Source organism: Peromyscus eremicus, chromosome 6 (assembly GCF_949786415.1).
Source record: "Peromyscus eremicus chromosome 6, PerEre_H2_v1, whole genome shotgun sequence".
NCBI lineage: Eukaryota > Metazoa > Chordata > Mammalia > Rodentia > Cricetidae > Peromyscus > Peromyscus eremicus.
The window spans coordinates 11,851,613-11,877,393 of record NC_081421.1 but is presented as its reverse complement, the minus strand read 5'-3'; the positions used below and the strand labels follow the sequence as shown (position 1 = coordinate 11,877,393).

Here is a 25,781-nt window from a genome sequence, read left to right as displayed (position 1 = left end):
TTTGTATTGCTGAATTATACTAACCTCTTAAAATAATAAAAGAAGTAAACGCCCAGACTTCAGTGGTATGCTTAAAGACCTTCATTGTTTGTATGTCCTCGAAACATTTCCTCTGAAAAATTGGGATTGTCACTTTCAGAACTCCAAGTCCCTCCCCCTAGAACGTGTGCTGGGCGGAGCCTAAGAGGGAGCCCTCTTCTTGGAGCTGGGCCAGAGACCTCAGCGGCACTGGAACTGAGAACTTCCAGGTCTGTGTTCTATTGGTATGTCCTTTTATCTCCTCTTTAAAGTCTGCCATAAGCTCGTACTAAAAACATCTTACTTTCCCTCTGCCTCCTGCTGGCACAGATTTCTCTGACTTCCTCCTTCCTTGATTTCTTTTAGAAATGTGTGGTGCTGTGCAGCATGCAAACTAAAAAGAAGTATGCACTGTAGAAAAAGTAAAGGATTTTTTTGTAAATAAAGGAGCATGGACATATTCCTTCAAAATGGTTTTATTGAAAAAGCGTTCTTTAAAACCTTTCTTTTAAGCTTTTCTGTTTGTGTCCTGAATGAATGCTCCAGGAGTCTATCTTTTTTTTCATTTCCTTATATAAAAATTAAAAGAATTGAATTTTTAAAGTGTAAGTTGAGGAAGATAAGCTAAAGATTAACAACATTGTTTTAAGAAAGCCAGAACAGCTAATAGTAAGATTGTGTACTGGGATAGTGAACTCCTAGGTAATATTAATTCTGACTCTGTAAATGTTTCATCGTAGTGCTAGTTAAGAGATTTAGCCTTCAATTGGACTCTAAAATATTCTCAAATTAAAGTAAGCAGCTGCTCAGACACACAGGCACACACTCACTCCCGGTCCATACATCGCAGTGCAGTACACTTCAGACATTAGAGTGGCCATTTTGAAGCAATGGATCTTCATGCAAGGTTTTACCCTAAAACGGTAATCCATGTGAGTCTATTAAATGAGTAACAGAGTTTATTAAGAGATAAATTGAGAAAATACACTCACGATTACAGAACGGAGTAGACAGCAGAAGTCATCTTCTGATCTGACCAGGAGTGAGTCCACTTGGAAGGCAGGAGCAGAAGGGGCATGTGACCCTTGTCCAACTCCCATTAAGAGGTCACATACAATGGCAGGAAGCACTGCCTCCTTTGGGCTGTATAGCCCAAGGTCATGGGTGGAGCAAATACCACTACATTACCCCTTCACTATCAGTTACTTTTTTTTTTTTTTTTAGGTTTTTTGAGACAGGATTTCTCCATGTAGCTTTGCACCTTTCCTGGATCTCGCTCTGTAGACCAGGCTGGCCCCAAACTCACAGAGAGCCGCCTGCCTCTGCCTTCCGAGTGCTGGGATTAAAGGCGTGCACCACCACCGCCCAGTTACATTTTTATGCATTCTCCACCACTAAAAAAAAAACCCAAAAACTATGACAGAGTTTAAGGTAGAAAAACAATTAGCTTATATCCTCTTTGATGACTCAAGTGGCCTTTTGTCTGCACTCTGTCTTTCCTCATCACTTAGTATTACTCTTTGTTAGTCTCCTTTCTGAATGTTACACAATACCCACACTTACAGCTATTTCTATATGTACGAGTATACATTAAAGGCTATTCACATATTTTCACGTATATTATATATATCACATGCCTACAATGTTTACACATACACATGTATATATCCCATATCTTTTTTCTTTCAGAATTTCATGTACACATACAATGATTTTGGTCATACCCCTTCGCATAACTCTTCCTAGATCTACTTCTGCTTCTTTGTCCCCTTCCAACTTCATGTCCTTTTTTTTCCCCCCAAATAATCACTGCATCCTGTTTGTGTTGCTAATATACTCAGGAATATGGGGCCATGACTGGATCTGAGTAAACATACCAGAGGCCACATCTTTAAAGAAAACTAACTCTTCTTCCTCAGAAACCATCAACTGTCAATTACTCCTTAGCTGGGGGTTGGGGGCATTTGAGTCCCTTTCTCCTTCATGCTGAAATGTTGCCACAGCTACTGTGAGTTCATGAGTACAGCAGTCCTGTCATGTCCAGAACACACTATTTTGCTCCTGTTCTCCATGACCTCTGGCTCTTGCAGTCTTTCTATCCCTTCTTCCTTAATGTTCCCAAGCCTTAGGAAGAGGGTGTGATTTAGATGTCTTATTTTTTTTATTTATTTATTTTTTAATTAAACTCATGATATTCATTAATTACACTCATGATATTAATTACATTTGTGGTATTCATTGATTACATTCACAGTATTCATTCAATAATTACATTTATGATATTCATTAATTTCATTAATTGTATTGATTTATTACATTCATGATGTTATGTCCTGATACTACTGTCCATTTGTGGGGTTTTCCCATCACACAAAATAGAGATTCTGTACTTAGTAAATCATTGATTTATATTCCTTTCTTCTTTTTTTTTTTTTTTTTTTTTCTTTTTTGGTTTTTTGAGACAGGGTTTCTCTGTGTAGCTTTGCGCCTTTCCTGGGACTCACTTGGTAGCCCAGGCTGGCCTCGAACTCACAGAGATCCGCCTGGCTCTGCCTCTCAAGTGCTGGGATTAAAGGCGTGCGCCACCACCGCCCGGCTTCCTTTCTTCTTTATCTTGAGATAACATCTAATCTTTCTGTCTCTATGAATTTGTATATTCTATATATTTCATGTAATACAATTCTATAGTATTTGTCCTTTTTTTAATATAAAAACATTTTACGTACAACTGCAGGAGTAATAATACATATATAGCCTGAACATAAAAACAGGTTATAATTTAAAAGTCCAGGGTTATTTTAAACAGTAAAATATTTTCTCTGTAGAAAATAGTATAAATTATAACATTTCCCAATAAGCCCTTTTAAGCCAAATGGTAGATGAATTATACATATAAATATTGATTAGATTCTGGGACACAGAAGAAACCTGTCTTCATCTGTTCAGAGAGCTATGTTTTGCTTAAGTTGTGTAAGTGAGATTCCTATTCATCTTCCTCTTCACTGTTTGATTTATGGCAGACATTTTTCTATAGGCTAATCCATATTCTAAAAAAATTTTAGCCTCCCCTCCTGAAAGTACGGCCAGCATTTTCTTTCATCAGCTTGATACGGTACAAATTCTTATCCTAATAGTGAAATGTCTCACTAAAGCTTGCCCAGTGACTGGGTTAAAACCAAAACTTATAAGCCTCAATCATCCTAGGGTCCCCCCTGCTAGGTAGCCTAGCAGTCTGTGGGTTGCAGTCTGATTGTCTTTTACTTTATTAGATGTCTTATTATATTAATACACAGCTTTTAACAAGTCATTGATGTAACTGGCGTAGTGGGTTTTCCCTGCTTAAAACTGTACACTCAGAATTTTAGTTGTAGACACCAGAGCAGTATTCACTTGACTTACAAATAGCTCCTAGTTCAAGCATTCTAGCTTAGACTGAGAGACAATAAATACATGTCATGTGGTATAAGTTATGTGAATCGAAGTGGAAGAGTGCAGCAGTGATAGAGGATGGCAGGGAGGGTTACTCCGGGTGAGGAAGGCCATGGACAATTAAGATGTCTGTGCAAAAACCCAGAAAGACAGTAGAGGTCAAGTCTTAGGAAATGACTAAGGGGGTGGAGAGGAGGTTTAGTTGTCTCTGAGCTTTTGTTAGCTTCAGATTGTTAACAAGTTAGCAAGATTATACATTTTATTTTAATGTTTAAATTGAAAATAGATTTTTCCATATAATATATTCTGATCACAGTTCCCTCCCCCTCCTCTACTCCTCCCAGATCCTCCCTACCTCCCTACCCATCCAACTCCACCCCTTTTCTCTCTCTCTCTCTCTCTCTCTCTCTCTCTCTCTCTCTCTCTCTCTCTCTTTAGAAAACAAACAGGCAAACAAAACAAAACCAAAACAACAACAACAAACCAGAATAGAACAAACGGAAAAACAAGGAAGTGTGAGAAGCACATGCACACACAGAGACAGATAGAAAACCCATAGGAACACAAAATCAGGAACCATATAAGCAAAAGACCAGTAAGGTTAACAAAAAAAAAAAAAAAAAAAATCCCAGATAAAGATTTATAAGACAAAAAACAAGCCGGGTGGTGGTGGTGCACACCTTTAATCCCAGCACTCTGGAGGCACAGCCAGGCGGATCTCTATGAGTTCGAGGCCAGCCTGGTCTCCAAAGCGAGTTCCAGGAAAGGCGCAAAAGCTACACAGAGAAACCCTGTCTCAAAAAAAGACAAAAAACAAACAACCAAAAACCCAAAAACTCAAAAAAACAGAAACCAACCAACCAAACACTTTCCCTGTGGGAACCCACAAAGGTCTTCTAGTGAATCTGAGCTTGCTTTACACAGCAGGGTTGTATTAGGGGATGGATGGCTTGACCTCATGTATGGACACCAGGTGCCTGGGATGGTCTGCACTTGGCTGTGCTGGGGGGAAGTCTTTTGCTCCACCCCTTGGCGTTCCTTTAAAAGCCCTTTAGTAGAGCCAGAAGGGGCTGGTGGTTAAGGATCCAGGCCCATCGGAGGCTAGCCTGTGTTTCTAACGGTCTCTCTCCTCTGTTTCTATCTAAATCTTTTATCCTTCACTCCTCAAGAGTCCCTGGGGTAAATAAATGTGGGAGCTGGTCTCCCACACTTCCCAAATGCCATTAAGTTCATTTTGAGTTGGTCATCTACTACTGGGCATGGGGCCTGTCCTTAAGAGTGGTTTGTATGCTCAGTGAGACTCCTTTGTGTGTAGTTGTCACCTGGAAAAGCCTTTTTGGTTAGGGACGGGAGATCATGTCCACTTCCCCATCTCAGTGCTGGGATTCCATCTAGCTTGAATCTATGAAGACCCTGTGCATGCTGCCACTGTCTGTGACTTCCAGTGAGCATCAGTCTCTGTTGTGTCTTGAAGGCCTTGTTTCCTTGGTGTCTTCCACCCTCACTGGCTCTTACAATCTTTTGCTTCTACTTCCATATAGTTCCTTGAACTCTGAGGAGAAAGGTTTGATGGAGACATCCCTTTTAGACTGGGTGTTCCAAGGTCTCTCACTATCTGCACGTTGCCCAGTTGGGAGTCTCTGTGTTTGTTCCCATCTACTGCAGGTGGAAGCTTCCTGGGTGTTCCAAGGTCTCTCACTATCTGCTCGTTGCCCAGTTGGGAGTCTCTGTGTTTGTTCCCATCTACTGCAGGTGGAAGCTTCCCTGGTGATGGTTGAGTGAGGCACTGATCTATAGGTAAAGCAGAATGTTGTTAGGAGTCATTATAGTGCTATATTTCTTTAGTAGAATAGTAGTATTTGGTTTTCCCCTAGGTCCATGGCCTATCTGGTCCCAGGTTCTTGGCCAACTAAGCAGTGTCAGATGTGGAGGGACCCCAAAACAGCTTGACCACACAGCTGCCATGACAGGCTTAGGGGTCCAGACAGTTTCTGTGACAGGCTTACTGGCAGGCAACACCCAGATTCAGGAAAAGCCATAAGCTAACACCACCCAGGGATCCACCCAGGGATGGGGAAGTACCTAACATCCCAAACATTCCAACCATTAGATAAGGTGGCCAGATGTCCTTGAATCTAGCACACAGCTATTTTTGTTTTACAGATACCCCTAGACAATTGTCAGCCAATCAGGGTCCTGGACCCTGGAAATCCCCTCACCCCAACCTCTGCTATGATAAAAACCCCACCCCACCTGAGCTTGGGGCTCTCTGCTCTCACCACTGTGTCAGACTGACAAGGACCAAGCCCTAGAGCTTGAAATAAAGGCTTTTTGCTTTTATATACGGGGCTAGGTCTCCGTGGTGGTCTTTTGGGGGTCCCTGCAATCTGGGCATAACATCAGGTATGTGTTCTATCTTGTGAAGTGGGTCTTAGCCACATCAGATATTGGTTACTGCCACAAGCTGTGTGCCACCATTGCTCTAGCATATCTTACAGGTAGGACACCATTGTGGATCAAAGGGTTTGTGACTGGGTTCATGTTTACATTTTTCTTTTGTTAGTGTGCAGAGTACCTTCCTGTACCAAAGATGGTAGAATGTAGGGGTGAAGGCTCTATGTAGGCACCAGCTTGACTTTTCCATGTGCAATGAGTTGTGTAGGTGTTATCTTCAACAGTGGGGCCTTGCTGTCAGTTTGTGGAGAGCAGCCTATAGTCTTGGCAACAGTCTGGATTGCTTGGGGTTTCCCATGGGACCCCTTGCACCTGGTAGTGTCTCCCCCAATATTTGGTCATTTCATTTAGATCACCTTCATATATGTATATAATTTAGGAAGTTTCTACTGTATTAGGTTTTTCAGATGGCCCTTAGTTTTAGTTCTCTCCGTTTTCCCTCCGTTGTCCCCCTCTTTCCTCCATACTTTATCCTCATTCACAACCATCTATTGTATTTCCCTTTCCTAATGAGACTGATCTGTCGTGCCCCCTCAGTCCCCTACTCTATACCTAATCTCTATGGTTCATGTAGTATGGTTATCATTGACTTATCAGCTAATACCCACATATAAGTGAACACATACATGTCTTTTTGGATCTGAGATACCTCAGTAAGGATGATTTTTTTTTCTAGTTTCATCCATTTACCTGCAAAATTTACTTTTTAAACAGCTGAGTAATACTCCACTGTATAAATGAACCATGTTTTCTTTATCAATTCTTCTGTTGTGAGACATCTAGGTTATTTCCAATTTTTGGCTATTATGAATAGAACAGCAATGAACATGGTTGAGCAAATGTTTTTGTGGTAGCATGAAGCATCTTTTAGGTATATGCCTAAGACTGGTATAGCTGGGTCTTGGGGTAGATTGATTCCCATCTTCCTGAGGAACTGCCACACTAATTCCCATAGTGGCTGTTACAAGTTTGCATTCCCACCCTCAGTGGATGAGTGTTCCCTTACTCTACATCCTTGCCAGCATGAGCTGTCGCTTGTTTATTGGATCTTAGCCATTCTGATGGGTGTAAGATGAAATTTTAAAGTAGTTTTGATTTGTGTTTTCCTGATGGCTAAGGTTGTTGGACATTTCTTTAAAGTTTTTCTCAGCCATTTGAGTTTCTCTTTTGAGATTCTCTGTTTAAACCTATAGCCATTTTTTTTAATTGGGCTATTTGTTTTCTTCATATTGAGTTTTTTGAGTTCTTTTATATGTTTTGGATATTAGAACCCTGTTGAATGTGTAATTGGTAAAAAAAATCTTTTCCCATTCTGTAGCCTGCCACTTTGTCTGAGAGACAGTGTCCTTTGCCATGCAGAAGCTTCTCTGTTTCATGAGGTCCCATTTATTAATTGTTTATCTTGGTGCCTGTACTAACAGTGTTCTGTTCAGAAAGTCTTTTCCTATGCTAATGACTTCAAGGCTGTTCCACATTTTCTCTTCTGTTAGGTTCCGTGTCTCTGGTTTTATGTTGAGTTCTTTGATCATTTTAGAGTTAAGTTTTGTGCAGGGTGATAAGTATGGATCTGGTTGGATTCTTCTACATGCAACCATCTAGTTTGACCAGCATCATTTGTTGAAGATGCTGTCTTTTTTTCCAATGTGTGTTTCTGGCTTCTTTATAATAAAAAAAAAAAAAATCAGGTATTCACTGGAGTGTAGATTTATGTTTGGGTCTTCAATTCAATTCCATTGATCAGCATGTCTGTTTTTATGCCAATACCATGCTGTTTTTATTGCTATAGCTCTGTAGTACAACTTGAAATCAATGGATGGTGATAGTTCTTTTATTATTCAGAATTGTTTTAGCTAGCCTGTGTGTGTGTGTGTGTGTGTGTGTGTGTGTGTGTGTGTGTGTGTATTGTTCCTATATGAAGCTGAGAATTGTTCTTTCAAGATCTGTGAAGAATTGTGTTGGAATTTTAATGGGGATTGCATTGAATCTGTAGATTGCTTTTGGTAGGATGGCCATTTTTATTATCTTAATCCCACTGATCCATGAGTGTGGGAGATCTTTTCATCTTTTGATTTCTTCTTCAATTTATTTCTTCAGTGTCTTGAAGTTTTTATCATGCAATGTTCCTTCTGTTTCTATTTTGCGGAATAATTTGAGGAATATTCATGTTAACTCTTCTTTGAAGTCTGGTAGAATTCTTCATGGAAACCATCAGGCTTTAGGCTTTTGTGTGTGTGTGTGTGTGTGTGTGTGGTGGGGGAGACTTTTAATGACTGCTTCTATTTCACTAGGGGTTATAGGTCTATTTAAATTGCTTTTCTAATCTTGATTTAATTTCGAAGTGGTATGTATTGAGAAAATTATCATTTCTTTTAGATTTTCCAGTTTGGTAAAGTACAGGTTTTTGAGGTATGCTCTTATTCTCTGGATTTCTTCTGTACCTGTTGTTATGTCCCCTTCATTTCTAATTTTGTTATTCTCTTTCTTTCTTATGCTTAATTTGGATAAGGGTTTGTCAGTCTTACCGATTTTTGTCAAAAACCAACTCTTTGTTTTATTGAGTTTTTTGTTTGTTTGTTTGTTTGTTTTTATTGATTCCAGCCCTGTTTGGTTATTCCTTGTTGTCTTCTCCTTTTGGGTGTTATTTCTGTCACATAAGCTTCTTACTGTAGCTGATGAAAACCATTGCATAAAGCCACAAATGGTCAAGATGCGAAGAAAAATTGACCGGGAGCTCCCTAGCTCTACCTGATACATCTACAACACAAGCCTACAACAGCTAAGGTTCAGGAAACATAATGGAGAGAGGGCCAGAGAACCAGGACATCTGCTGAGAGATCGTGGCTTCTGGATAGGATAGGGAAGCTTCATCCACGAAATCTCGGTGATGACGGTAGCCTAAAGAAAACCTGAACAATGACATCACCAGTTGACATTCAGATGTGAATGGGGGAAATCTCATAAGGCCCCACCCTTGAAGAGCTATAGGCAATTAATACTGAGAGAGGAAGGGTCAGTATTCCCCAGGGATGAGCCCCCTAATTGGTTATTCAATACCAAGTACTGAGCCCTAAAAACATGTATGAGTATATGAACAACACCAAATGGACTCAGCAGGTAGTGTTTATATATTAATATGTATGCATTAATGTATCAATAATTAAAGAAAAAGAAAATAAGAGAGATAATACATGAAAGTATAAGGGCTTGGAAGTAGAAGAAGGGGAACATTGAGAGGGAACAAGATACGTAATAGGGACTGAAGATGATCAGCATATATTATATACGTGTACGAAATGTCATAATAAATCCCATCATTTTGTACAGTTAATAAATGTTAAGAAAATGGAAAAACATTTACAGATGATTGTTATACACACACATATAATGTTACCATCTGTTAAAAACAAAACAGTTGTGTACTAATGAGATGGATGTATTCATTTTTACACAAAGGATTAATCTTGGCTAAATATGGAAAATACATAAACTTGTATTGTTAAGTACATTTACAATTTCTGCAGTGGACTTAGTCATAACATTTTACAATTAATTTTGTATACCACAAATAAACAGAGCAACATCAAGATGAAAAGTCATGAATCTTGGGGCTCCTGGCAGTGGGACTTGGATTTATCCCTGGTACATGAACTGGCTTTTTGGAGCCCACTCCCTGTGGTGGGATATCTTGTTCAGCCTTGGTGCAGTGGGGAGGGACGTGGGCCTGCCTCAACTTGATGTGCCAGACCTTGTTGATGCCCCATAGGAGGCCTTACCCTCTCTGAGGAGTGGACTGGAGGGGTGGGAATGAGGAGGGGCGAGGGAAGGGAACTGTGGTTGGTATGTAAATGAAAAAAAAAATTAAATTTAAAATAAAATAATATATTGTTAAAAAGTCATGAATCTTTTAGGCTCCAGTTGTTATTTTGGAATGGAATTCATAGTCTACAATTTGCCACACCCCAGATGGCCTTTTGACTCCTAGGGTCTCGTTCTTGTCACTCTGTTGCCTAGCTGTCTCCTGTTTGGCATCTCAATTGTCAAGTAAAGGGCACTGTTAAATGCTGTTAACAAATTTGTTTTGATTTGCTTCTTCAGATGAATTTTAAAATTGAACACACTTGGGATGGTTTTCCAGTGAGGCATGAGCCAGTGTGTGTCAAGCTAAGTCCAGGGGACAAGGGAGTGAAGCTGGAGGTTTGTGCTCCATTTTTCAATGACCCTCCAGCTCCTCCTGGAGAACCAGGAAAGCCTTTCAGTGAACTGTGGAATTATGAAGGTAGGTAGAAGGATTGTATTTTATTACAAACATAAATCTTTTTCTAATAACTTCTCAGAGAACTATTATTTTATCTTGCTGTTAGGAAGTAATATGCTTCTGAACAACTGACGTTCAGTTTCTGATCTTGACTACCCATCTGTCATTCTGACTCTCCTCCCATTACCAGTGGGCTCAGTGTACAAGCAGAACAGAGAAAAACTGCCATCCGAAATCTAGGTGCTCCGGTTGCCGCCACATTTCCTTCCTTTACTCTGCTCTAGAAAGAGTTCGTAGTCCCCATTTTGTTTTTGAAGAATCTTTCAATTGCCATCTTTACCTCATAAGCCTCCTGAGTGGGAATTTTAGTGTCTATTATTTACTGGAGAAATACCGTCAGCCTGAGATTTAATACTTACTTTCTGCTGTCAAGTAATCTCACATATCAAATTAAGGCCCAAAGACATGCCCGGAAATTAAATGGTTTCAGGTTTGTTTTCTGACCTTCTTGTACTATATCCTTATCAAGCTTCAGGGTTCTTTTGGAAATACTGTTCGTGATGCCATCCCCATAGATATAAAACACTACATTACAAGAAATTAAGAATTTACCCCAAGATTTCTCACTCTGTATATTGGGATGTATTTGCTTGGTTAGCACAGAGCCTTCTTTCTAAGTAATCTCTTTTCCTAAGTCCATATTTTACTTTGAAGCCAGAATGACCTGTCTACATCTCTAAGTGAAAATGTAAATTTACCCTTCAGCTAAAAGTTTTTTTAATGTAAAGCCAGGCTTGGGAAAGAGGGCTGGGGAGTGGGAGGAGGGAGGAGGGAGGGTCTGGATAGCATGTGGAGTGAGTAGAAAATTTCTTAATAAAGAAAAAGAAAAAAAATTAAAAAAGAAAAGTTTTTTAATCAAAAAAGAAAATATATTCAAGTATGATTTCATATTTATTTTTTAAATATCTTAAGAGGTACAGTCATTTGTAGAAGCTTAAAAAAGGTCTGGCAAGATTTAGACCAAAGTAGAAAGAAAAGGACTTGGGTTTTCACTACATATGTTTTATACAGTTGTAACTATTTACAAGAAAGATGCACTACATTCATAATTAACTAATTTTTAAAACAGCTAATGCTCAACAACCCCAGAAATTATAATAAAAATCACCACTTACAAATAACCAGGAATTTTTTTAAATTAGTTTTTTAAAATTAGTTTGAAAAAAACATTTCCATGCTTGTGGAGGTCAGGGGACTTGTGGGAGTTGGTTGTCTCCTCCCACTGTGTGAGTTTTGGGGATCCAACTCAGGTCATCAGGTTTGGTAGCAAGCACTTGACCTGCTGAGCCACCGTACTAACTCTTCATATTTGTTGTGCCCATGTTGTAGACAGGTAGTCACTGGCACACACATACACATACATACACATATTTAAATCTCATGTACATTCGGTTCATGGCTCATACATTTAGTTACTGCTCTGTAACCAACCTGCAAATATGGAAGTCTTGTCATACATACATATTTCACTGTCTTTGATTTTAATGGCACCCTTGTGTTCTATTACATGAAATGTATGCATTCTGTAACGTACTTAATCAGTTTTACTGAATAATAGGTGATTTATTTATGTACCAGGAAATAATTTTATGTAAGAAGAGATAACTATATCATTTCTGGTTATTTGAGTCATACTCTGATGGGTAAAATTGTACTTAATTTCTTTTTCTAGTTTTCTGATTTGTTTCCTTGGGATAAATTCCAAAAGGAAGATAACTAGGCCTGAGTCCATCTGTGCAGAAGTGTTGATTTCCCTATGACCTCACCAGCACTAGGCTTTGTATTTCCTTTTAATTTATGGCAGACTTCTATGGGAGAAATTGAGGATGACTTATTTCCTGTGCTTTTCTTCCTGAGTCTGTGTGTTTATTTTGCTCCCTTTCCTATTAGGAATAGTATGATGATTTAAGAAACTTAGTAATTCACTTTATATTAGAAAGGAATAAATAATTTACTATGTAAGCAAAATAAAATTTCCCATGTTCTGTTTTCATAAGTTGTGGAAGCATTTTTCTTGAATGATACAACTGAGCAGTATTTAGAAGTTGAACTTTGTCCGTAAGTATAAACTGTTTTTCTTAACTATTACTACATGATTTGAACATATTTGTTTTCTAGTTATGGATAGTATGGCTGTGGTAAAGCTCACTAAGTTCAGCTAAGTAGAGGTCATATTAACTGGAGTCAATTTTAAATCTATTTAGTGTTTTATACAATGCATACTTTTAGAATTTATGTTTAGAATATATATATCTTACATGTTTTAGTATATTATGTTGATGTGATTTTTTTTGGTTTACTGATATAAATGATTTTGTAATAAACTTGATAATTTCTTTTACAAAGTGGAAAAAAATTACTGTCAACAAATCATTACTTTATATGTTTGCACTATTATATATTAACTGTTTAGAAGTAAAGGGAGATTTCCAATCCCTAATCAAGACATTATCTCCAGTTCACAACCACTTGCAAAGGAAAAATTAATTTTCTTCAATGGAAGTTCACTGGGTACACAAACTACTCTTAAGGACATTCTCCATGGTCAGCAGTAAATGGCTGACACAAAGAAAAAAATTCAATGGTATTTTTGTAGACTTTTTTTTTTGTTGTTGTTCTTCTATTGCTTTTTTGGGCATAAAAAAAAAACTTACAGCCAGGTGGTGGTGGTACACGCCTTTAATCCCAGCACTCAGGAGGCAGAGACAGGTGGATCTTTGTCAGTTCAAGGCCAGCCTGGTCTACAGAGTGAGTTCCAGGACAGGCTCCAAAGCTAACAGAGAAACCCTGTCTCAGCACCCCCATCCCCACTCCCCTCATCCCCCCAACCCCCCGCCCAAAAAAAAATCTTAAAAGTCTTTCACTTGTATCTTATGGTTTCCAATTTTGTGTTTTTATGGGTTTTGTTTTTGTTTGTATGTGTGTCTCTGAGTGTGTGTAAGTGCTTGCTAGTGCACGAACATGTGTTTATTCTAGTTTGTTTTTTTTATTTGCCTGTTTGTTTTCTAAAGAAAGAGAAAGAAGGTGTGGAGTTAGATGGGTGGGGAATGGGGTGAATCTACCAGGAGATAGAGAAGAAACTGTGATCAGGATATATTGTATGAAAAACTTTTTTTCAATTAAAAATGAGATATATAAGGAGATAATGAATTACTATCTCACAGAAAATTTTTTTAGATTCTTGAATGATTAAACTTTAATCTTATGTATTATAATGTAATTCTGTATTCGTTATTTATTCACTTAGCCATTCATTCTTTTGAGCACAGTGTATCATTTTCACATTTAATGCCAAGAATATAATTTAAATTATACCTGAATTTTCCAAGACTCACGGTAAAAATATTACCTTTGAACTTTTTTTTTTTTTTTTTTTTTTTTTTTTTTGTCTTCAGACAGATTTGCACTGTATAGCTCTGGCCTGTCTGGAACTCTTAGGGATTAAAGGCATGGGCCACTACACCCAGGTGTCTTGGAATTTCTTTGTTTGACCTTCAATATTTACTTGGGAACTTTGTTTACGTGGTGACAAACTTTATTCCTGAGTAGATGTAAAAAAAGGAAACATATGTTCACTTGTTATCTAAATTATATCATGCTTTTAATACACGAGATGTTTCTATATATTGCTATTATTTGTTTTAGATGTCACTTAAATGTTTCTCAGTATTAGTGTCCAATAATCTTTGTTCCTTTGTAGACTGACAAGGGAGCCCCAATTAATCCACACGAAACTTTAGATCCCCACTTGTTAGTTGTTTGTTTTTTGTTTTGTTTTGCTTTTTGCTGACTCTAACATGGAAAATGCAGTTATTTGCAGTTTGTTTTTGTGTTATTTTGCTTTGTTTTGTGAGACAGGGTCTAACTATGCCACCCTGGCAATCATGGAACGCACAAGTCACCTGCCTCTGCCTTCAAGTGCTGGGATTTAAGATGTACACTACCACACAAGACCAGCTATTATTTTTTAAAATCAGAATGATTGGATATGTTTTCATGTTATCTTCCAACTAGCATGGCAAAACATTTTATTTAAAGCTATGATTAGCTTTTATAAACTATTATGAAAAGTAGGATCATTTTAACTATCATGTGCTGACTTTTGCCCCACAGCTGAGAGAGAAAGCTAAGACAAATATTTCTAATTTGACTAAGACAACGAAGAACTTAGATTTACCAAAACTCTCAAATTTAATCTTAGATTTTTTAATTTTTCTTACATTTTAAAAAAACCACTTACTCATTTATTTTAGACATGTGTATTATGTGCATATGTGAGGTCAGAGGACAATATGCAGGGGTAACTTCTCTCTTTTTACCATGGGGGTTCTTGGAATTGAACTTAGGACATCAGACTTGACAGCAATCTCCTCTGTCTGCTGAGCCATCTCACTGGCCTCTATAGTTTTCTTTTATTAGATTGTATTAGATTATTTTCATGAAGTAACAATCTAACATTGAATACATAAAAAATAGTTTTTCATTAAGAAACTACACGGTAGTCATTGTGTATAAAAGTTTTTAAAATTAAGATCCTCAGGGTAGTTTGGTTTTGTATACATCAGGATAGTTAATAATCAAGAATCATGGTTTTGCCTCAGGCAGTCAATTCCTGTACTGGTTAATTAACAGCTATGAAAGTAGCAAGAAGAACATTGTTTTAATTTGCAAGAAGTTTTACACATCCTAGGATCTTCCTAAAGCCCCATAAAAACAGTAAAATTAATCAGAGGATTTTTTAATGGAAAGGATTACTTGTCTTCTGTTAGAGCACTTCATTGCAGAAATCCTCCCTCCAAAAGCTCACAAAGGACCATCTGGGTGGAAATGTTTGCTAGACTTCCAGAGGCAGAAAATTTACTTCATGTAAATACACGCAATCCATTGCTTCTTACAGACGCCAATAATCCCACTTATTCATTCCCATTAGAATTTCCTTTGGAGATGTGACTTTGGTGCCTGAACAAATGGTAGAAAGCTGGAAAACAGATGGCAGACTGTTCAAGGTTAGCAGTGTGGAAAAAACAGCTATAGTTAAAATCTGTGCCTTGTTGACTAGTTTTGGTCAATCTATATTTTACCTTTTCTACCTTCCTAATGGGCCTCAAGGAAGTTTCTTACAGAAATAACTGTTAGTTAAGCTGTTAGATTAAAACTTGGAAATCAGCTGTAGCTGTCCTTGGAGTGCTTTAGTTGTTGCAGCTGTTTTTATTTTAAACTCTAAAGTGTCATGATTATCTCTTTTTTCATACATTGTGTTATCTAACCAAATGAAGTCTTTTATATAATTCCCTATTTAAAGAATATGAAAAGCCGGGGCCAGTGAGATTGTTCAGTGGGGAAAGAATATGAAAAGTAGTGTTAGCCCGTGTTATGTTAGGATTTGTCAGCAGTTGTTTGGGAAACAGTAATTCCAAAGCTGCCGTTTCTAAATAATGTGACACATTGGCTCTCCCTATAGTTATCCAATATTCTATTGCACTTTTTATTTCTTTGGAAATTTAGCTATGAGCACACCCATTACAGTTAGAAAAGAAAGTAAAGAAGAAGATAATATTGTTTTTCTTGTAACAGACCAAAGAAATGATCTCTGAAAGAATAGACTTAATATTGTTCTTCTTTAACACTCATGAGGAATCTTCATTTTGGCAGACATGGACAGCACTTAGTTCTTTTACTCTCTGGAAGAAGAAATGTTTGGAAAGTGAGTAGACAAGCATATGAAACCAAATCCTATAGTGCACAGCATGTGTATCTCTAAGTTTGAACTTATCTTTTGTGTGTCTCATAGAAAGAGCTCGCGTTATCATTCAAAGTGTTCAGAGGAGAGACAAACTGGGAAGGCATAGCTTTTCTTCCTTGGAGTTATTTTCCACCAAAGGTGACAAAATTCAACTCATTTGCAATTCATGGATCAAATGACAGAAGAAGTTACGAGGCCCTTTACCCTGTGCCACAGCATGAACTGCAACAAGGGCAAAAACCTGATTTGTAAGTAGAAAATAAGTGGAGGTGCACTCCAACGACAGAAGTTCAGGAGTTAGTTTTGTTTTGTTTGTTTTTCGAAACAGGTTTTTCCGTGTGTCCCTAGCTGTCATGGAACTTGTCTGTAGACCAGGCTGGCCTCAGACTCTGAAATCCACCTGCCTCTCTGCCTCCTGAGTACTGGAATTATAGGCCACCACCCCCTGGTGGGAAGTTCTTAGTAGAGCAGTAGTAACACTTGCTAGTTGATGATGACGTATGTGGGAGTACATAGGAAGGTCCCTGTGTTCCCTCATAACTCTCAACTTTTAACCAAGATAGATTATCTCATTACTTTCAGCAAAGCACTTAGTCTTCGTGATTATATAGGAAGAGTATTAATCAATGAGTGTACATCAACTGATACTGATATGGCTTCAAACTAATTTATGATCCTCTTCCTAGATATAATAGCCAGAGGAATCTGTGTTTTGTGGTGTGGATAGAGGGGTTATGATCTCTTTTCTTTGTTACTAAAGAACTTGTACTTAGTCATGTCTTTGTTCTCTTGGTTGCCTCATTAGAATAAGACCATCAACTATGCTTCTAGGCAACCATGCTTGTGATAAAATGACTGACTCCTTAATTGATAAATGACATCTGCTTTAACTAATTCTGATTGACCTATAAATATATGCTGGAAACACTGTGGCTTAGGGATTCCTTTTTAACAGTTATGTTATAGGTGGGGACTCAAGTCTATGCCCTCTGAGTGGTTGTCAGCAGAGGTCGAGGCTCCTGTGAGGCAGCAGATACTTAGGCCAAAGTACCTTCACCACTTGTCCCATTTTAGTTTTGTCTCCTGGCATCTGAACCTGTCATCTAGGAAGAACATAGCTTTTAGTGAGCCTCCTGAATGCTTCATGCATTGCTGCAAGGACTAGTCCCTTAAGGAGGAAACTTATTGCTCTCCTAGGGCAAACTTTGTTGCCTGCTGTCTGTCTCTTAGTTACTCAGTGTGGTCAGCACTGCAGAGTCTGGATGTTCAGCAGAGCCTAGCAAAGTCATCCTAGTGGGCAGCACCACGCTTGCTAGACATTCCTGCCTTTTTACCCTTAGGATATGACACCATCTTTCTTCCCCACATTTAACTTCTCTTGCTTTTACTTGACTCACTTTTCCCTTCATTTCTTCTAGCAGATGCCTGTATTCTGCTTGACACACTTAAACATCTACTTTTGCCTTTCTCTCCAGTCCTGATTCTTTCTGCATAGCTCTTTCTCTTTTTCTGTGCCTCTTCCTTCACTGTTGATCCTTAGCCTCTTACTCTGGGGTTTATTGATGTAACTCCAAACTGGTTCATTCTGGCCAGATGCGCAGAAAGGAATAGAAATCTAGGTGCCACTGACTGAGAGCCATCATACCAAGGTGATGTGCCACTCTGGCTTTTCACTTGCTAATACCTTCCCAGGGAAGAATGAATGCACATTAGCTGGCAGGGATGCATGGTAGAGCAATTTCCTAGAGCTCAGAGCTTTACTGAAGCATAGATAAAGCCCTTCTTTGCTCATTAAGCCACAAGAGAACACTTTAGAATAATAATGGCTTTTCTAGAAAGAAAACAAGATTATCACTCTTCTATGTTAGTCTCCTTTACATTGGCAAAGGGAGAATACACATCTGTCTCTGTCCTTTATTCACCAGAACTTATCAAAGTTTGAATATAAGAACATGTTCAAGAACTTACGTTGTAGAATATTATTTTAAGGTGTGTTACTTTTGTTTATATTGCATTTGTTTAACTCCATGAAGCTGTGTTACTGTGCCTGTCTAAAACACTGATGATCTAATAAAGAGCTGAATGGCCAATAGCGAGGCAGGAGAGAGAAATAGGTGGAGCTGGCAGGCAGAGAGTAAATAGGAGAAACCTGGGAAGAAGAAAGAGCAAGAGAACAAGGAGAGGAGGACATCAGGGGCCAGCCACCCAGCCACACAGACAGTCACAGAGTAGGAGTGAAAGTAAGATACACAGAAGAAAAGGAAAAAGCCTAGAGGCAAAAGGTAGATGGGATAATTTAAGTAAAGAAAAGCTGGTAAGAGACAAGCCAGGCTAAGGCTGGGCATTTATAATTAAGAATAAGCCTCTGTATGTGGTTTATTTAGTGGGCCCCCCAAAGGGCAAAAACAAGCAACTACAAACTTATGATTGGTTTACACCTAAAATGAGTTAATACGTGTGTGTGTGTGTGTGTGTGTGTGTGTGTGTGTGTGTGTGTGTGTGTAGATGTAACGGTCTTATTAAATAAGAAACACAGAGCCAAATGCAGAGTTAAAAGCCCAAGAGGTCAGAGCAGTAGCTAAGAGCTGAGACTAAACCCACCTTCTTACCACCTGCTGCCGCTGCCATCTTTCCCCTTAGAAAAAGAGACCTACTTCCTGTGTGTCTTTTTATTGACTTTCTGTTCTGCCTTCTCATTGGTTGTAAACCCAACCACATGACCTCCTCGTCACTGCCTATCTATACATACCTCCAGGTCTCTATGGTTGGTATTGAGATTAAAGGCATGTGTCTCCAAGCTGGCTATGTCCTTGAACACACAGACTCTGCCTACCATGTGATGGGATTAAGGGCATGCGCCACCACCGCCTGGCTTCTGCTATGGCTTGCTATTAGCTCTGACCCCCAGGCAACTTTATTTATTAACATACAAATAAAATAACATTTCAGCACAAATGAAATATCACTCTGTGTGTGTGTGTGTGTGTGTGTGTGTGTGTGTGTGTGTGTGTACACAAGCAGATAGAGTCCCAAAGATACCTTCATGTGTGGTTCTTCTGGAATATTGCCCACATCATTTGAGACAGGGTCTCTTATTGGCCTGGAGCTTACCAACAAGAACAGGCTGGCTGGCCAGTGAGCCGAAGGGATCATTCTGTCTCTACCTTCCCTGCACTGGGATTACAAGTGAGGACTGCTAAACCTGGTATTTTTATGTGTGTTGTGAGGATTGAATTCATGTTTTCTTAGCAGACACTTTGCTAAGCCCCATGAGAGCTGGTATTTACCTTTCCCTGAGCCGTGAGGGATCTATGTGTTGAACTGAAAAAGACTGCTTTGAAATATGGGTGAATGTGGAGTATTTGATAGCTACAATGAGAAAATTGTACATAGAGAATACATTTAACAATTGTTATTCCTTAAAATGGAATGTTGTACTATCACCAATGTGGCAAAACAAATAGCTCTATAGGACCACCATTTCACAAATGCATAATTCATTTCAATTTCTTCCTTTCCTTACTTTTAGCCATCGTCTAGAATATTTCAAGCCTTTCAGTTTTAACACACTGCTTGGAGAAGAATGGAAGCAGCCAGAGTCAGACTTGTGGCTAATAGAGAGACCTGATATGTCGGAGTAGATAACCAACTGTGTCAATCATTTCTCCTCTGTACCTCCTAAGGTAATCTAATAAGATACATAAACACATTTCAACAACAAACATTTTAGCAGAGATCACTGAAATGTAGTATCTCTGTGGCAAACTGTGTATTTAACAAAGAAATAGAAACTATGTGTAACATAAAATAATTTTTACTTAAATATCCTGTCCATCCTTGAAACTAGTAGAAAACAATCTATTTCAGTTGATGAGACAGTCTGTATCTGCTAAGACATCGAGATAGAAGAGTTATTTAACTAGCTATTTTTACTGTGTAGGGAGAAATGAGATAGTCTTGATCTGAAAATAGAGTTGATACTTCTACTTACAGATAAGTGACATTTTCTTTTCTTTTCTTTTTTTTTTTTTTTCCAAGACAGGGTTTCTCTGTGTAGTTTTTGTGCCTGTCCTGGATCTCGCTCTGTAGACCAGGCTGGCCTCGAACTCACAGAGATCCATCTGGCTCTGCCTCCCGAGTGCTGGGATTAAAGGCATGAGCCACCACCACCCGGCAAGTGACATTTTCTTAATGCTTTTAAGCAAGATATCAGAAACATTCATTTGATTTTTGAAGCATCAAACATTCCTGGTTGAAGATAGACCCCAGTATAATAAAGCAATACCCTCCTCTCACATAAATGGATCATGCAGACACACAGCTGCAGTGTTCCACCAACAGCTGCAGAATGAACTTAATTTTCTGGGGCTCGTGGAACACTTTCCAGAATAAGACCAGTAACATGTTTGTTGCAATTCAGATGGCTGTAGCTGCTTGGGTTTATTTATACCAGAAGACTTTTAGATCTGATAGACAGTTCAGCCAAGTGGCACACAGCACAGTCAGCATACATGCAAAAATAATAGCTTTTCCACACATAAATAACCAACCACTGAGAAGGAAATCAGGAAAGCAATGCCATTCACAGCAAAAAAGAATATCTAGGAACAAGCCTTGTGCATTAGTTACTTTTCTCATTGTAGTTACAAGATAATTAACAAAAGCAATTCAGTGAAGGAAGGTTTTATATTGGCTCACAGTGTGAGGATACAGTCCATCGTGATGAGGATAACATGACAGCAAGAATATGAGGTGGCTGGTCACATGGTGTCTACAGTCAGAAAACAGATGAATGGTGATGTTCAGCTCACTCCTTATTTTCATTCAGCCCTGGACCCTAGCCCATGGAGTGACACAGCCCTCATTCTGGGTCTGTTTTCCATTATCAAACCTCTTTGGAAACACACTCACAGACATACTAGGAATGCAGCTCCTAGGTGAGTCTACCTCCAGTTAAGCCAACAGTGAAGATTAGTCATCATATGTTGCTGAGGTGGTGAAAGGATTTTATAATGAAAGTTACAGAACATTGGAGAAAGAAATTGTGTTTTTTTTGTTTTGTTTTGTTTTTCGAGACAAGGTTTCTCTGTGTAGCTTTGCGCCTTTCCTGGAACTTGCTTTGGAGACCAGGCTGGCCTTGAACTCACAGAGATTCGCCTGCCTCTGCCTCCCGAGTGCTGGGATTAAAGGCAGGCGCCACCACCACCCGGCCTGGAGAAAGAAATTGAAGAAGACACTAGAAGATGAAAAGACATTCCATGTTCTTGTATCCACAGACTTAGTATCGGGGAAATGGCCATATGAAAACAAGCTACCTTTTTGGAACCTACTACCTATGGTGGAACACATTGCACAGTCTTAATGCAGGGGGAAGTGCTTGGACCTGCCTCAACTGAATGTACCAGGCTCTACTGACTCCCCATGAGAAGCCTTACCTTTTTTGGAGGAGGGAGTAGGAGCGGGTTGGAAGGGGAATGTTGGGGGGCGGCGAGAGGAGGGAAGAGAGGGGGATCTGTGGTTGGTATATAAAATGAATAAAAAAAATTCTTAATAGAAAAAAGAAAACAAGCTACCTAAAAGTTTATTTGGTCATATTCAAAATTTGAATGCCATTCTTCAGACAACTCGAACAATAACCTAAAATGTGTATGGAAACACAAAAGACCTATAATAGGCAAAGATGTCCTAAGTAAAGAACATTATTGGAAGTTTACCAATATCTAATTTCAAGTTATACTATAGAGCTGTTGTAATAAATGGGACTAGCACAAAAGCAAGCAGTAGACCATGGACTAGACCAGAGAATCTCAAAATTATCCTACACAGCCATAGCTACCTAAGTTTTGGCAAAGGAATAAAAAAACATTCATAAGAAAAAGTTTCCTAAAGTGTTGCTGGGAAAATAGGATATTTGCACATAGAAGACTAAAGCTAGATTTCCATATCCCACCCTGTACATAAATCAGCTCCAAGACTTTAATGTAAGATCTGAAACATTGAAACGGATAGAAGAAAACATAAGGAAAATGCTTCAAGATGTAGATATAGGCAGTAACTTCAGGAATACACTCCATTGTCTCTGGAAATAAAAGAATCAACAAATTGGATTTTATCAAATTAAAGATCTGCACAGGAAAGGAGATAATAAAGTGAAGAGACAGTCTACAGCAGGGGAGAAAATCTTGGCTAGCTACTCTTCCTCAGAGGCTTAATATCTAGCATATACAAAGAACTCAGAAAAAACACCAAAGCTAGGCAGGAAAGCTCAATCAGTAAGTGAACAGATCATCTACACAGTTCTCAAAAGAATTTGTACAGCTAATAATTTTAAAATAAATGCAGTGTCTTTAGGTATTAGGAAAATGCAAGCTAAAACTGCTTTGAGATTTCATCATATCCCAATAAAATGGCTATTCTCAAGAAAGTAACAAACTTTGGTGAAGGTGAGGAGGAGAAGGAACCCTTATTCACTAGTCATGGGAATCTATAGTAGTACTGTCAACTGTGGAAATCAGTATGGAGATTCCTCAGAAACATTAAAAATAGAGCTACCATATGATCCAGCTCTACTAGTTCTAAGTACATCCCCCAAGGGAATCTGAATCGGCATAATGCAGAGACACCTGCATAGCTGTGTTCATCACAAGATGTAAGCTATGGCATCAGTCTGGGTGTCTGTCTACTGATGGATGGATTAAGAAAACACACACACATACACACAAGACAGAGACAGAAATGACATACCGTTGAGCCATAAGAAGAACAAAATTATGTTATCTTCAGGAAGATGGAAGTAAATTAAGTCAGACTCTGAAAGATAGGTAGCTCATGTTTTTTATTTTTATTTTTTTTTGTTGTTATTTGTTTTTCGAGACAGAGTTTCTCTGTGTAGCTTTGTTCCTTTCCTGGAACTCACTCTGTAGCCCAGGCTGGCCTCAAACTCAAAGATCTGCCTGCCTCTGCCTCCCGAGTGCTGGGATTAAAGGCGTGTGCCACCACTGCCTGGCTAGTAGCTCATGTTTATCCTCATCTATGAAAGTTAAAGAAAACAAAACATCTGGATATAATACAGGAGATTATAAGAAAAGTGGAAGAGGATTTGAGGAGAGGGGAGGGATGTGGAAAAAGATGTGGGGAATAAAAATGTCCACAGTTGTATATATGTATGTGTCTGCCAAAGTAAAATCCATTATTCTGTGTAATTTATGTACAAATTAAAAGTCTAGAACTTGCCGGGCGGTGGTGGCGCACGCCTTTAATCCCAGCACTGGTAGCAGAGCCAGGCGGATCTCTGTGAATTCAAGGTCAGCCTGGGCTACAGAGTGAGTTCCAGGAAAGGCGCAAAGCTACACAGAGAAACCCTGTCTCGAAAAACCAAAAAAAAAAAGTCTAGAACTCTCAAACTTTGTACTGTGTTTCAGAGCTTGCCTTCTAATAGATCTGTGAACTTCTGCATCATTCTTAGTCCTTCTCAACATCATTATCTCAGAGGCCAGACTCAGAGAAGGTAAAGTTTATCACTTACACGAACACTTTCTTGTCTAGTCAACAGTATGATTTCCCCATCTCTTCTCCCCTTTAAAAAAGATTATTCATTTGTGTGTTTGTTTGTTGTTACTGTATATGCATGCAGAAGACCAGGAGGCCAGAAGAGGCCCTGGGATTCCCACAGCTGCAGTTACAAGCAGTTGTGAGCTGCCTGATGACATGAGTGTTGATAATTGATCTTGGGTCCTTTACAAGAGCAGCAAGTGTTCTTTACTACTTTTCCATCTCTCCAACCTCTCCCATCTTCTTTAATAACAGAAGTTGGATTTTTAGAAGCTTTACTTAGAAATGTTATTTCCACAAAAACAAAACATCCCCTCATTTTCCCAGTGTCTTTTGCAGGTAGACATGGCCATGGAATGGTTTGTGTCAATGAGATGTACAGTCAAGTTCTGTATAACAATATTTTGATGAGTAGCAGACTGCTGGTCCTACTTCCAAAAAGTTCTGATTGAGCTGAGATGTGATGTCTTCTAATGATAACATAGCCATTGTAATATTATGGTACAATATACTATATGTCTATGGTGATATTTATATGAAGAGGCCTACTAAACTGCTAGTTGTATCAAAATACAACATGGTTGTGTACAGCACAAAATGCTTGATAATGATGATAAATGACTGTGTGATTTGTTCATGCATTTAGTATACTGTACTTTTTTTTTTCTTTTTTTTTTCCGAGACAGGGTTTCTCTGTGTAGCTTTGCGCCTTTCCTGGAACTCACTCTGTAGCCCAGGCTGACCTTGAATTCACAGAGATCCGCCTGGCTCTGCTACCGAGTGCTGGGATTAAAGGCGTGCGCCACCACCACCTGGCAGTATACTGTACTTTTATGATCATTTGGAGCATATTCCTTCTTATTAAATTTTCTATGGTAGAATAATATGCTTTGTTATGCTAGCAACAGCTTTAAGCAGCTCATTTTTTCGGACATTTATTGATAGCATCAATAGGTTATATAAAGTGATACTGAGTTTATATAAGTGTATACTATAAACTTGCACTTGAGACAAAAATCAAATATAGACATGTCTCTGAGAAAATGCCCATGCTATTAAGTGACGTGAGGCTGTATTTGGTCTTAAGTGGGGCTTGAAGAAAGTTATTTCAATCTGGGGGTATACCTCAGTGATGGAGTGTATAGCTAGTCTTGTGCAAGACCCCCATTTCAATCCCTAGCATGGTGAAAAGAAAAACATTGAAAGAAGATAGCTTTTCTTTTTTTTTCTTTCATTTTTCATTAAGAAATTTTCTACTCACTCTACATACTATCCACAAATCCCCCCTCCTTCCTCCTCCACCCCCAGCCCTCTTTCCTAAGCCACCTACATCCCCACATCCCCCAAATCAAGGTCTCCCATGGGGAGTCAGCAGAGTCCAGCACACTGAGCCTAGGCAGGTCCAAGCCCCTTCCCACTGCACCAAGGCTGTGCAAAGTGTCACACCACAGGCACCGGGTTCCAGAAGCCTGCCCATAGACCAGGGACAGATCCCGATCCCCCTGCCTGAGTGCCCCCCAAACAGTTCCAGCCTAGCAAATAACCTAGCTGTCATCATAGAGCCTTTGTCCAGTGACTGATGGAGGCAGATACAGAGATTCATGGCCAGGCACCAGGCTGAGCTCCGGGAATCCAATTAATGAGAGAGAGGAGAGATACTGCAGGCGAGGTATGTGGAGATCATGATGGGAGGACATACAGAGATGACCGGGCCACACTAGTGGAAACACATGAACTGTGGACTGGTGGCTGTGGAGCCCCCATGGGACTGGACTAAGCCCTCTGGAAACAGGAGACGGTTGTTTGGCTCCAAGAGAGCTTTTCTAAAAGCTAAGTCAGTACTTTTTATCCTGTGACTTTACACAGCATATGTGACACTATGGAGACAACCCAGGGAGAGTGTAGTCAGAAGACAGAGGAAGCACAGCAGTGTTTTGTGTCATAGCTGGACTGCCTACCAGCAGACTTGTTGTTATGTTGAGAATAAAAAGAATAAATGTTTACCATATTTAGTCAAATGAAACCCCTAACTTCCAGTTAGAAAATGTAAGTTGGGTTCTCTTTCTAAAGTCACATACAGTTTCACTTAATAACTCTCTCATTTAACATTGTATGAAACATTCTAGCCAGTTCCATGAAGGGAGGAAATAGGAATAAAAGACAGGTGTTACAAGGAAATGAGTTAAAATATTTTCAAATGTATTGTTTATATTTTAAATGATTATACTTTAAGATCTGGGGATGCAGCTCAGTGGTAGAACACTTATCCAT

General features: G+C 39.0%; 1 protein-coding gene across 5 annotated transcripts in view; it reads left to right on the top strand.

The window, feature by feature from the left end:
* C6H4orf33 (chromosome 6 C4orf33 homolog) overlaps nt 1-25,781 on the top strand; it is a 65,475-nt gene that overhangs the window by 2,098 nt on the left and 37,596 nt on the right. For 2 of the 5 annotated variants that reach the window (XM_059265152.1, XM_059265155.1), the window contains exons 2-7: nt 140-248; nt 9,997-10,177; nt 12,214-12,274; nt 15,869-15,920; nt 16,008-16,207; nt 19,489-19,782. In XM_059265152.1, the coding sequence (XP_059121135.1) occupies nt 9,997-10,177; nt 12,214-12,274; nt 15,869-15,920; nt 16,008-16,207; nt 19,489-19,600 (606 nt within the window). In that variant the 5' untranslated portion in view covers nt 140-248 and the 3' untranslated portion in view covers nt 19,601-19,782. Of the gene's footprint in view, nt 1-139; nt 249-9,996; nt 10,178-12,213; nt 12,275-15,146; nt 15,223-15,868; nt 15,921-16,007; nt 16,208-19,488; nt 19,783-25,781 lie in introns of those variants that run through there. The other 3 variants (XR_009379735.1, XM_059265154.1, XM_059265156.1) reach the window with 3 other exon arrangements.